General features: G+C 44.4%; 2 protein-coding genes across 2 annotated transcripts; both read left to right on the forward strand.

The window, feature by feature from the left end:
* Positions 1-454: 454 nt before the first annotated feature.
* Positions 455-1,539, forward strand: LOC136351456 (disease resistance protein Pik-2-like). The gene has a single exon (XM_066303616.1). The coding sequence runs from the start codon at positions 581-583 to the stop codon at positions 971-973; it is 393 nt and encodes a 130-aa protein (XP_066159713.1). The 5' UTR covers positions 455-580; the 3' UTR covers positions 974-1,539.
* Positions 1,106-4,463, forward strand: LOC4344768 (disease resistance protein RGA5-like). Its single transcript, XM_066303615.1, has 2 exons — positions 1,106-1,413; positions 2,099-4,463. Exons 1-2 carry the CDS (start codon positions 1,106-1,108, stop codon positions 4,128-4,130), a joined length of 2,340 nt encoding a protein of 779 aa, XP_066159712.1. The 3' UTR covers positions 4,131-4,463.
* Positions 4,464-14,556: the final 10,093 nt, after the last annotated feature.

Here is a 14,556-nt window from a genome sequence, read left to right on the forward strand (position 1 = left end):
GAAAAAAAAAGATTGCCTCAACGACCTCGTCGTATCGTGCTAACTATGGATCACCTAGGCGAAGGGTAGGCCTTCGAATTAAAATTTCAAGTGATTTCCTGATCAAAGTTTTGGATCTGTAGTTGGAAAGTCAGGAATTTCTGAAATTTGTCTCCCATAGGATGTTCTGATCAGCTTTGAACTGAATGTTTTCTCACTGCATGCATAGGAAGGTGGACCGATTTTCTACTTGGGACTTGGGAGTTCTTAGATACTTGACCTAAAAGTTTCAGCTTTTTGGTTGGTAATTAAGATAAAATCGAGCAAGATGTTCTTTTTTTTTTTTTGAAAGGAAGCAGCAAGCTTGTTGTTACTGCGTCAGTTGAAAATTTCTTTAAAAAAGCCGAGTTAAATAAGAGTAAAAAAAGAATTATTCTTGGAACCTCATTATGTTCTTTTTTATGATGAAGGAGAAGGTGAAGGATTCGACAAATTAAGGTGCCACTCACAGAAGCTAAGCACTGGGGCAGATTAGCACTATCCATCAGTTCAAAGCTGCTGCTGCCTGCTGCTGCGCATAGCTTGTTCTCAACTCTCAAGCATGGAGCTGGTTACAGGGGTGATGGGCAGTCTGCTCCCCAAGCTGGGTGAGCTTCTCAAAGACGAGTATGACCTGCAGAGGGGCTTGAGAGAGAAGATCAAGTCTCTCTCCCGGGAACTCGAGAGCGTGCACGCTGTCCTCCGAAAGGTCGGCGCGGTGCCATCGGATCAGCTCGATGAGCTGGTCAAGCTCTGGGCACGTGATGTCAGGGAGCTGTCCTACGACATGGAGGACATTGTTGACATGTTCTTCGTGCGCTTCAATGACGGTCATGAGTCCGATGACCCACGTGTGCTCAGGCGCTTCCGCAAGAAGATGAGCAAACTGTTCAAGAAAGCCAAGGATCGCCGCGAGATTGCTGGCGCGATACAAAGAATCAATGAGAAGCTCTAGGAGGTGTCAAATAGGCGTGCCAGGTACAGAGTCGACAGCTTTGTCACCAAACCTGCAGGTCCAGTGAGCATTGATCCTCGCCTTCAGGCTCTGTACAAAAGGTCAACAGAGCTTATTGGCGTTGATGGACCAATGGACAAGATCATAAACATGCTATCACCTTGGAATGATATTCATCTGTCTGATAAGAAGAAGATCATCTCAATTGTAGGATTTGGAGGACTAGGAAAGACCACCCTTGCCAAAGCAGTTTATGACAAGCTTAAACCAGATTTCGATTGTGGGGCTTTTGTTTCGGTCGGTCGGAATCCTGACATGGAAAAAGTTTTAAGGGACATTCTGATTGATCTTGACAAGCAAAAGTATAAGCATTCAATTATAATGACATTGAATGAAAGGCAGCTCATCAACGAAATCAAGGATCTAGTCGAGAAAAAGAGGTACTGATATATATTCAGTTATTCAATCATGGAAGGCTGGTCGCAAAGATTGCTGCGATAGTTAGTTTTGGTAGCTTTAGAATGCTTTCTTAATGCCTAACTAGTGCTATGTACACTTGTATTCTACTCCCTCCAAGTATGGTTTCCAAATTTCCACAGGTAACCACGCAAAAATAAAATAAATTAAAAATCCATAGATAACCTTTTGCCAAAAATATGTTATGCTCCTTCCCTCCGAATTAACAATTTATACTTAATCTTGCACAAAGACCGAATGCTAGTCTAAATGGATGTGCCTATAAAGCACAAAGTAAAACTGTTTTGAGTATGGAAGGAATGACACACTTAAAACACCTTGGAATATGCAATAAACCCTCTAAAAAATGAGGACAACCAAGGAGGAACTTAGTTGTCAAATAATTAGAACAAATTGTGAGTCTGTTGAGAATTGAACACGGAACTTGGGGTTGAAACCACACACCCCTTGCCACTGTACTATCAAGCATTATGAAAAAAAAAAAACATAATGCTAACCTTTACTTCTCATTTCAACATACAAGGGTAACTCTCCTGCTTGCTGATGGTTGATAATTCCTTATAGCTGACATGCTTCTTCCTTTTATATATTCTTTCACTAGTTTTAGTTACTAACTTGTGGCTCTTGCATTATCATTGAGATGTACAGGTGCTTTATTGTTGTTGACGACATATGGGATAAGAAATCATGGGAACTGATAAAATGTGCACTGCAAGATAGTAATTGTGGAAGTATAGTTGTCGCAACTACTCGTATTTCCGAAGTTGCCATGCATGTCGGTCATGTTTACAAAATGGAGCCACTTTCTCTTGATGACTCCAAAAAATTGTTGTATGCAAGATTAGCTGGTGCTCAAGGCAAGTGTCTGAATATACCACCAGCTGTGGCATGTGAAAAAATTTTGAACAAATGTCATAGTGTGCCATTAGCCATAACTACAATAGCTAGTTTGCTGGTGAACAAACCAGAAGAGGATTGGTCTGAGGTGTACAATTCTATTGGTTTTGGTCATGAAGGCAATAATGATGTAGAGAATACTAGAAGGATATTGTCTTTTAGCTACTATGATCTGCCTTCACATCTAAAGGCTTGCCTATTGTATCTAAGCATATTTTCTGAAGATGTTGAGATCGATAAAAATATTTTGATATGGAAATGGATAGCTGAAGGTTTTGTTCAAGACGAACAAGCAGCAGGGGTAGAGTTATTTGAGCTTGGAGAGGGTTGTTTCAACGAGCTGATAAACAGAAACATGATCATGCCAGTGGAGGTACAATATCAAGGGTATCAATCTAAGGCACGCTATAATGAAGGGTATGTATATGGTTGCCGTGTCCACGATATGATGCTTGATTTGATCTGTTCATTGTCGAAGGAAAAAAATTTTGTTACCCTGGTGGACAGCTATGAGCAAGTGGAACTTCCGCTGAGCCATGCTCGCAGGTTAGCCATGCAGAGTATGAGTATTAAAGAGATAAACCGTCTTCAGCTGCCTAATATGGGCATGGAGCAAGTGAGGTCCTTTTTGGCTAATCGTTGTTATGGTATTAGTTTGGCATTCTCAGACTTTCGAGTGTTACGTATATTAGCTCTAGAATATTGTCAGGGCAAAATTAATTTGTCGCATTTCAGGAGTTTATATCACCTGAGGTACCTGGGGCTAGTCAATGCGGAAATTACAGAGCTCCCCAAGGAAGTGGGAGATCTGATGTTTCTCCAGACATTGGATCTACGAGAAACTTCTATACTGGAGCTGCCAGAATCTGTGGGTCTGCTGACACAACTGTTATGCCTATATGTTGATCATCGTACATGGGCGCCAGTTGATCTGATCGGGAAGCTGACGTCCCTGCAAGAGCTGTGCATAAGGCCTGCTTATGCGTACGACAGGTTCTACGATGACAAGGCCAATGGTATGAGACAGTTTGTGAAGGCGTTGGGCAGGCTGGGAGAATTGAGGGTGCTCCAGACTCAGATTGATATATTGGATGATAGCATGGAGAAAGATTTGCTAGAGTCTCTAGACAATCTGCAGAAGATACGGTCCTTGGAAATTTTGGGGGCATCACGAGGGTTGAACGTCGAATGGACTAGAACAGGATTCATTTCCCCTAGGCATCTCCAGCGCCTGTATTTGGAATGCCTTGAGTTTTCTGGACTGCCTGCATGGATTAACTCGTCACTTCTTCCAAACCTCTCCTATCTAAATATGACAATGGAGGTTGTGCAAGAGCAGGACATGGAAACCCTTGGGATGTTTCCTATACTCTGTTACCTAAAATTATATTCGCGTTGTACAAAGCTAGTAAGCTTTAAGCATACAAGCAATGCAGGCTACTTCCAGAAGTTGAAATCCTTCAAGATTGTTGGTTCATCAGTCAGGTTTGATCTGAGTGGCTGCGACATAGAATCTTCTTTCATGCCAAGCCTTGAAACCTTTGAGACTGATGTCCATGTACGCTTCCTAAAAGATGCGAACATGCTTGGTTTCGACAAGCTTGGCTTGGAGAACCTCCCTAGTTCGCTAAAGAGAATCATTGTTGTAATCTGCTGTCGAGATGCCAGTGGTGCAGAGGTTGAGGAAGCACAGGCGGCATTGGAGCATGCAACTGACAGCCATGCCAACAGTCCTAAACTTACAATTATGAGATATGGAGTACAAATTAAACGGCCCTTGTGAGGTATGCTGATGATATCCCTGATTATGAGGTATGTGTTAATAGCGTAATTTGGCTTATGGTTAGGTCATTTTAGACAAGCCAAATTATGTAGAATAACGGGTGTAATTGTCTAGAAATTTGTTTAAGAAAATCAATTCAGTTTATATGTGCAGTAATATGTGATGCACCGGAGGTGTACGAGTTGCTGGGGAGCTGCAGCGTTTGGATCAGCATGGTGATGCATGTGCTGCGCTAGCTACCGTGCTACGACTGAGGAGTTCCTGCTGTGCATTCTGTACATGCTAGACTGATTTGATCATATGAATGTGGTATTACTCTCTTACTCCTTCGCACGCACGGGAGGCTTCATTAGAACGGATACCCTCATCTCAATCGGACGGTAAGCCCCATCTCAATCGGGCACAGCGTCCGTCACAGACTAGAAGTCACTGATGTGAAGAGTTATCTCAATCGGGCAAATGGCCGTCACGAATGAATATATCTCAATCGGGCCCTAAGTAAAACCTGTCATCGATAGCTTTGACCCAGACGACCAATCAAACTATAGCCCGTCACAGATGACCTATCTCTATTGGGCCACAACTAGCGCCCGTCACAGATGACTACTAACATTTATCGGGCCTAAACTAGAGCTCGTCACAGATGATACTCATCTCAATCGGGCCTAAACTATAGCCCGTCACAGATGACTGATGACCTCAATCGGGCCTAAAATAGAGCCCGTCACAGATGACTACTGACCTCAATCGGGCCTAAACTAGAGCCCGTCACAGATGACTACCTATGTTACCTAGATACGGGGATACGGATACGGATACGCGATACGTCGATACGGCATTTTTTGAAAAACATGGATACGGGGATACGTCTATATATATATATATAATAAAAATATAAATACTTACTTCAACTCTTGTAAATTTGGAAATATGCCCATATACAAATACAGACACACCCACACATGTCAATGAAATGGGATAAGTTTGCTGCCTGCAGCATTACCAGCCTGCAACTACTACACTAAAAAAAAGAATGCACATGTACTCTATGGAAAGAAAAGAAACAACAGCAAAAAGTATCCGGCAGTATTTGGGCTGTGTCCAGCTGACAACGGAGACGGAGGCGCTGGGAGCTGCGTCCATCAGCTGTGGACGAGCGGCGGCGGCACCATACCCGACGGTGGAGGTGCTATGTCCACTGACGGCCGCACAACCGACGACGGAGGGGGAAGAGCCATGTCCGGCGGCGGCGCCAGCAGCGCCACGCCCAACGGCGGAGGAGCCGCAGCGTCCGGCATCGGCGGCTTTTGAGGTATGGTGAATAAGATTGAGAAGCTCATACGGTGGTTGGCTTGGATCTGTACTTCTCTTGCGATTTCAATGGATCGAACTGACATACGTGGGATTATGGGGATGCATCGAGGCGTATCCAGGAAGTATCGGATTTATTTTGATTATTTGAAAATCGCAAAAATTATGGATACGTACCCGATACGTATCCGTATCTGACACGGATACGCGAGATTTTTGCCGTATCCAGGTAACGCTGATAACTACTGACCACAATCGGACTTAAACTAGTGCCCGTCACAGATGACCTTATCTCAATCGGGCATTTAGTTATGACCCGTCAGAGATATCCAATATCCCCAGCTCCCCAGCATCACCCATTCATATACATATGCATTCACATACACAGACATCAACATATTTCACACAACGACACATTCACAGCCAGCTCATATTTCACATCCATTCAAATATTTATCATATTTCACCTGCAAAACCGAGTTAATTTGATCAAATATTTATTTAGCAAGCCTTAACATAAACATATGAAATATATACATAAATATAAACATCACAGTTACATCATCACAGTTGCATAATAAGTGTTCATCATTGCCTAAACATAAAAGTTCAACATTGTTCATCATTTTAGTTTAAGCCTAAACATTCCTTTGGGGTTAATTATTTCGCGGAGGATGAAGCTGGCTATCTCCTCGTGAACCTCCTCAAAGCTGGTAGGCAGAGACTTGGTTATTGTGCCCTACATTGTCATAATTCCAGATTAGTTGATCGATCATATATAAGTACTAAAATGTAGTTAGTCTGTCACAATTGAGACCACCGACCTCAAACTCAGCCAAAGTCTTCACCTTTTCTCTAGACAGAAGGCACATGTTGTGGCACACATGGAATCCGCACTGGTCACCTATTTGTTGCTTCACCGGGAAGTCTTTTTTGTGGATGAGGGTGTCATGTCCTGTCTTCCTGAGGCCTCCTCTTTGCACGTATTGGGCCCACGCTTCATCTATCGCTAGTTGAATTGGGGTTCAATCATATGCGTTCTTATCAATTCTGGAGTTCAGGTAGTGACATGTACTCCACTTAGGTGTTATGACAAGAAGAATCCAATGGGCACTGCGGCATTAATATAATAAAAGTTAATTAAGTACTCAAGGAATGTGTCATGCTGTTGTGTATATTTAGTTAACACACTTACTATTGATTATAGGCGCACATAATGTACTCCTTGTCTCGGCGGGACCACAAGGTGTCGTAGATGTAGTTGACCATTCCTTAACGGTCATTCTGGAGATTTGTGACAGTGACCACTTGTGGATCAAGGAAGGCAACTTCCGGTGCATGCTTCAGACACCACTGCCAACTTAACCTACACACAGGATAAACGATCTTGTAAACAAGTTAAACCGATTGTTATTACCAGATTGAGTTGGGCGACAATACTTACAAGGAGTAGCACTTAAGGAGGCTTGTGTCCACCACTCGGAGCCTGTAGAGGTTGAAAAGATCCTTGAAGTCGACCACAATATAATTTGTTGGACCAAGGAATGGCTTTCTATCGTGCTCTCCAAGGATATCGGTAGCTTTACTTGGCTTCCTGGCGTTAGATTTCTCCATATAGTATAAGTGAAGGTCCTTGCAAGCGGTGCCCATTGCGGCAAGCACGTCATCTCCAACCAATGGCATGCCTAGTTGGAACTCCTGTGGAGCGACGTATTTCTTCTTGACCTCTTTGCCCTTAGTCTCTTCTTGGCCCTTGCCCAGATCTAGCTTCCTTGGAGCTAGAAGCGAGGCCTACACCTTTCCTCCCCTTCCTCTCCCCTTTGCTTCGGGTTTATCGAGAGTAATTCTCTAAGGGGAAGAGTGTGCCTTCCTGCTCTTCTTCATCGGTGGGGGTTCATGAATCGCCTTGCTGTCGGCCTCCGTTCGGTCCTCCCCAAAATCCGTGTCGTACTGCAACTGCAAATCGTAAGATTGTGCATGACGATCTTGAGCAGGAGGGGCTGAAGGAGCAGAGGCGGGTCTCTTTGATGGACGACCGCCTGGTGCAGTGGTTGGCCTCGCTATAACCCTGATCTCAATGAGGTCCTTGGGCCATTGGATGAAGGTACCACGGGCATTTCCTAGTGAGAGGACCTCGTCGTTCGGTGGATACTTTAGAGGGAACAGCTCGTATTCGGGCTTCACCGAGTCGACTTGAACTTTCGCACAGTCGGCCCTGAGTTGCGCTCCATGCACTCTTGTCTCTGGGGTCGGCTTGTACGCAAGTCCCTCGGCTGCTGGAACCGTGAAGGTCGGCATCACCCTAACTATGAGGGTGCAGCTCGTTGGTTCCTGCGATAGATTAATCAATTTTTTTAAAATATTATATATCATATGGATTCGTTAAGTCTTTCATGTATTGAGTAAGTTCACGGTTACCATTATGTGGTCGACGGCGCTGTCGACCGATGTTGGATTTTTCGCCAACTCAGTTGATGCGCAACTGCTGCGTTTTTGGGTGGGACTTCCTAACTCTTCGTGCGCAGCAGTAGCGGCGGCCTGGGGGTTCTGTTGCTCTTCTCGGATCTCTTGCCTAATCTTGGCCCTCATCGACTCGAGCTTTTCGTCGAATTCAGATGTCAGCTCAGCTCTTATCGACGCCCGGATCTTGGCTTCAAGGCGTGCATCTTTCTCCGCCTTGTTGGAAGTCCGCTTCTTGTACTGCCACGCGTAGTTTGGAAATCCATATTTCCAGGGAACAGAAGACCCAACGCCTCGTGTCCGTCCACGGTGTTCCTTGTTGCCCAACGCTTTCGTGAGGAGGTCGTCCTCGCGTCTTTGAGAGCAGGCCTCTTGCGAGGCTTGTTGCTCGGCAACCAACTCCTTCTGCATTACAATTTAGTGGGGTTAAATAAACTGCACGATGGCAAACAATGCGAACATCTAGTTTGACTGGACACTTACTATAGCTTCGTATACTCGTTGATCTTCTGCATTTGGCATGAAGATTGTGCCATCATCATTCTTCTGGTACCTGGCCCTGGCCCAGTTTCTAGCCCGAGTTTGTGGGATATCGCCAAACACGAGCTGTGTGCACGATTCCTCCGCTCCTTCATCCTCACGCTGCCATTCCTCTTCCTTACTGGCATATCCGGCGGTGCCAAGCCGGTGCGGATGCTGGTTCCTGGTCTGGAGCAAGCGATATGCCTCGCTTCTAGCTCTGGACTTGGGGGTCGACTTCTTCGCATGGAATTCCTCCCAGACCTGTTCTGTGATCCAAGGAAATTTCTCACTTGGATCTGGATTTGCCGGGTTGTACACGAACTCGCCGACTAGCTTAGTCTTGAAGTTCTTCCAAGCATTGCCCATAACCTTGAAAGCAGCCCGCCTGAGACGGTCCTCATGCTCCACAGGATAATCAAAGCTCTCCTTGAACGTTAGCCAAGCAATGTCCTTCTCTGCGGCCGGCATGAGCTTAATGTCATCTTGCAGAATACTGAATTTCTGCCTCCCTATGACCCCGCAGATAGATCTAAATCGGCTCAATATTTTCCTTGGAGATGTCGGCAACCCTACGGCGTCCACCGCTGTTATGTGGAACCGTTCCTTAGGGATTTTGTTCCCTGTCCTAGGAGTACGTGCCCTTGAGGACCCACTAGTTGTCGTCGACATGAGCCTGCGCGTACGACGCTTGATCGGGCCTAATTCTTTTCCTTCCGATTGTGCCAACACCTGATAACCTTCCCTCGTGACGAGACGCTGGAACTCCGATAGGATCGGCATCGGACATGTAGATTATGGTTGTATTCTTCTTCATCGACGACGTTGTCAACTCCTACAATTCGGCGCTTTCCATCCCTCACGATGTGCATCTTCTTGTTTGAAGGGTCTTTTATGTAGAATATCTACTCGACCTGTTTCACAAGTACAAATGGTTCATCGGCGTATCCCACCTTAGATAGATCAACTAAAGTGAAACCTTCCTTCTCGGCTTTGACACCAGTGCGTAGATTCACCCAACGGCAGCAGAACAAAGGAACCTTGAACTTGACGTAATTTAACTCCCAGATCTCCTCAATGCGGCCGTAGTATGTGTTTGACCCAACTTGATCCTGGAATGCATCTATACGGACGCCGCTGTTTTGCACTGTGCTTTTGTCATCTTGTTTGACGGTGTAAAATGTGTATCCATTTATATCATATCCTTGCCATGTGTCTACGGTCCAAGACGGTCCCATCCCCAACAACTGTACTGTCCCATTTAGGACATCCGTGGACATTGTCACACGATTCTTGAACCATTCGTTGAACCGAGAATTATGTTCTCTGTTAATCCATGCATCAGATCGCCCCAAGTTCTCATCTCGGATTTTCGCTAAGTGCTCCTCAAAGTATGGGCCAACTTCTGCCATATGTTAGAGCACAGCGTAATGAGCCTACGCGTACGACGCTTGATCGGGCCTAATTCTTTTCCTTCCGATTGTGCCAACACCTGACAACCTTCCCTCGTGACGAGACGCTGGAACTCCGATAGGATCGGCATCGGACATGTAATTGACACAGAACTCAATAGCCTCCTCGGTCGTGTAACCTTTAATGATGCTCCCCTCGAGTTTAGCTCTGTTACGAACGTACGACTTCAGAACTCCCATGTACCTTTCAAATGGCCACATTTCCCTTAGAAAAGCCGGGCCACATAGTTTTGTTTGCTTCACCAGATGAACAGGGAGATGAACCATTATATCAAAGAAAGACAGTGGGAAAAACATCTCCAGGTGACAGAGGGTATACACAATATCAGTCTGCAGCCCATCTAGATCTTCTGGATCTATAACCTTCTGTCCAATTGCATTAAAGAAGGCGCAGAGACGTTGGATCGTGTGACGCACTTTCGGTGGTAGAATGCCTCTGATAGCAACTGGCAAGATTTGTGTGATTAGCACGTGGCAATCGTGAGACTTCATTCCAACAATTTTTAGATCGTCCAATTTAACATACTTACTTATCCTCGCTGAATAGCCCGATGGAAATTTAATATCCTTCAAGCATGATAACATTGCGATCTTCTCATCCTTCGACAATGTGTGGCAGGCTGGAGGGAGGTACACTTTACCTGTCTCTGCATCTCGTATGGGCTGGAGTTCACTGCGAATATTCATGTCCTGTAGATCAAGGCGCGCGTTCAACCCGTCCTTTGTCTTCCCGGGAATATTCAACATCAGGCCAACCAAACTCTCACACACATTCTTTTCTACATGCATGAGATCAATGCAATGACGGACATCAAGATCTTTCCAGTAAGGTAGCCGCCAAAATATGGATTTTTTCTTCCACATACCCTTCTCCTTTGTCTTGCTACGTTTTCTTTTCTTCCCAAACTCATTACTTATGTCCTTGACCATATTGTGGACCTCATCTCCGGACAAATCTTTGGGAGCAGGCTGAAGTTCTCTCTTACCATTAAAAATTTTCTTCTTTCTTCTAAATGCGTGACGTAGCGGGAGCCACCTCCGGTAACCCATGTATACCATCTTTCGTGATTTCTTCAACCACCGGCTTCGTGTATGTTCCTTGCAATCGGAGCATGCCTTCTTTCCTTTTATAGTTTGTCCGGAAAGATTACCGAGTGCAGGGTAGTCATTAATGGTACAGAACAATAGAACTCTTAGCTTGAAGTTCTCCTGACCATATGCATCCCAAGTTTCCACACCTTTCCAAAGAATCTCCAGATCGTCGATAACAGGCTCCAGGAATATATCGATATCATTGCCGGGTTGCCTTGGACCTTGGATTAACAAGCACAACATAATATATTTCCGTTTAAAGCATAACCATGGCGGGAGGTTATAGTTCGCAATAAGAACCGGCCAAGTGCTGTGAGTACTACTCATGTCACCGAAAGGATTCATGCCATCCGTACACAGACATATCCTCATGTTTCTAGGGTCGGCAGCAAAGTCTTTGTGTTTTCGATCGATATTCCTCCATTCAATCGAATCCGCTGGGTGTCTAAGCATACCGTCATTCCTTCTCTCCGTGGCGTGCCAACGTACTAACTTCGCTTCGTTCGGGTTGGCAAAGATTCTCTTGAAACGATCAATGATAGGTAGATACCACACAACCTTTGCCGGACCACCCGTCTTTGACTTATTTCCTTCGTCAGCACTTTTCTTTCGCTTGTATCGAGAAGCCTTGCAGACAGGACAAGCATCCAAGTCCGCATATTGCTTGTGGTACAATATGCAGTCGTTGGGACAAGCGTGAATTCTACGGACCTCTAACCCCAGTGGACACAGAACCTGCTTTGCTTCGTATGTCGTCTTGGGCAATGTGTTCTCAACAGGAAGCATAGCCTTCAAAATTCCTAAAAGATCTGTGAAACTCTTGTCTGTCCATCCACTACTTGCCTTCAGCTTCATTAGGTCCAAGGTAACTGACAACTTAGTGTGTTTTGCTTTGCATCCAGCGTACAGAGGCGTCTCGGAATCACTTACCAACCTGCTAAACTTCATTCCATCTCTCTCATTCTAGGCTGGGTCCTCAACGTCACGTAGCATGTCTTGCAGCAGATCGTGATCCACATCAACCATTTCACCACCCAATGGAGAAGGTATAAGCATGTCATGCTCATCTTCATCTTCCTGATTATGTGCACCACTTCTGTCTGCTGCTGCTCCACTTCCTGATTCTTGCTCTCCATGCTTCACCCAACATGTATAGCCCTCCATGAATCCTCGTTGTATCAGATGACCGTGTACGTCCTCTCCGCTATCAAACATATTCTCATTCTTGCAATCTGCACATGGACAACACATATAATCACTGTTTCTTCTTTTCCGATCCTCCTCCGCAGCGTTCATAAAATTTATTACACCCTTTCTGTACTCCGTAGAATAACGTTTCAAATTTTTCGCATACATCCAACTTCGATCAATTGCTACAAAATAAAAAAAAACAAATTAGAGGCACATATTATAAGATCAGTATTGCAAAAATAAGACATGATGAAATTGCTCAATTAATGAATAATATTACTCACTTGATTGATCCATTTTGATCACTTTTGGAAATTTAATTTCTGTTTTCCTTGGAAAAAGGACAAAAAAAATCGCCCCCTACAGCCTCCCACCGAAATAGTGAACAGTGGGATACAGTTACACTAGGTGGTGGGGGGTATTTATACTGAGCAACAAATATCTGTAACGGCCCTAAAACAATCAACCGTGACGGGCATACAAGTAATCTCTATCGGGCCTTAATAAAAGCACGTCAAAAAAGAGTGTCATCTGTGACGGGCATTAAACTTATCTCAATCGGGCCTCTAGTTGGAGCCCGTCACAGATGACCCTCATCTGTCATCTGTGACGGGCTTCTTTTAGGGCCCGATTGAGATATGGAACCCTCATCTCAATCGGGCCTCAACTATAGCCCATCACAGATAAGTGTCATCCGTGACAGGCTTTAGTTTTATACCGATATACCATGGCTGTGCGACCATATCTCAATCGGGCGAAACTTCGGCCCGATTGAGATTACTTCCTTGTGACGGCCCGCAAATTCTAGTCTTGTTATGGGCCGTCACAGATGGAAGGATCTATACTAGTGTTTGTGTTTGACTAGGCATGATTAGCGTGTGCGGTTGTGAAGATAGAGATATATTTTCTGTTTCTTTTTAGTTTGTTTCCTTTTGGGTTTAACTTTCCTATTTTTGTGTGGGATCGGTTCATGTGTACGACGGCATGTATATATATGCTGGTCACGGATGATTAGATGGACCCCCGAACAAATTATCAATCTACTGTTTTTCCCGTTATTTACTTTTCCGCTATTTTTTATTTTACTTTCATGGCTGAGATATGGCAACGCTAGAATTCGGTTAATCTTTGCCGTTTTGCGCTGAAAAACGGTCGTGCTTCTCCATAAAAGCGAGGAGGTTATCCTTTGCTAGTTTGTTCAAAAACTAGTTGTTCGTCATCACGTAAGTACGATATCTATTTTCTTTGCTAATTTGTGTGTAAAATAGTCGCTTGATTCCGCGAAAGTGAATTATTCTTGAGAAATCGGTTTCACTAGCCGACTATCGATTTTGGCGACTCTACTGTTTACACCGCAAATCATTATGTGAACTAGTGTTGGCCACGAAAAAGCGTCAACAGTATCTGGTGAATATTCTCAATCTGAATTTCATTCTCTTATTAAGTGCACTCTGGCCAGACTGTTCTACTTGTATGTACTGTAAAACTCCGCAGAAAGGATGATATACTGCTATCATGTTATCCGGACTGCAAGGGAACGAGAGGTCATGGTGAACTTGTACCAAATTATCAAATGAAGTGATATGGGCCAGAGACGTTTTCGTGTGTGTTGTTTGGAGTTTTTGACATCAAATTTGTAAATAGGATATGTTATATTGCTGCACACCAAATTGAAAATGTAAGACACAAATCCTAAACCTTCACTCCGTTTGAGTTTGTAAATATGGCTGCAAGCTAGGGCTGCCAATTTTATCCATACCCATTTCAAAATTAGCTTACCCATAAAATAGGTATTATTCAGTGGCTATGGGCAATACTCATGTGGATCCCACATGTAAAATTTGCTCAAAAGTTTTTGGTATTCCAACCATTCATCCTCCGGTTGGTTTAGTTTTAAACTTATGGGTGCAAGATGATCAAAGATAACTTGCCTTGCTCGAGATCTTAACCTTCCTCCAAATCCATGCACTGCGAGTCTTCAGGCTTTGAAGCTACACGTGAAACAAGACGACTCAACAAAAGGCCAAAAGAAAGCCCTATTCATGATCAAAATGGCTTTCCCTCAACAGAGCGTTGATCTCGTTAAGATGTTGTGTAGAAGTACGAACAAGATCCATAGCCCCCTGCAAAGTCGAGTCTAGTGGGTTGAGATTGCTTGGAGCACCTCCGTCGATAACGTTCACATTGCGTGGAGTATTGGATGCCGAAGATTCTTGATCCTCCACACTGTGTAGAACTGAGGGTTCATTGGCGGCAATGCCAATGAATCCCACGAATCGATTTGGAGACCCTTCCGTGCTCTGTTCCTCTGCAATGTGTCGAGCTTGAACTCGTCGTTGTTGGATCTGAGGGCTCGAAGATTTAGTTGCGTCAAGAAAGAC

Source organism: Oryza sativa, chromosome 8, assembly GCF_034140825.1.
Source record: "Oryza sativa Japonica Group chromosome 8, ASM3414082v1".
Classification (NCBI taxonomy): Eukaryota; Viridiplantae; Streptophyta; class Magnoliopsida; order Poales; family Poaceae; genus Oryza; species Oryza sativa.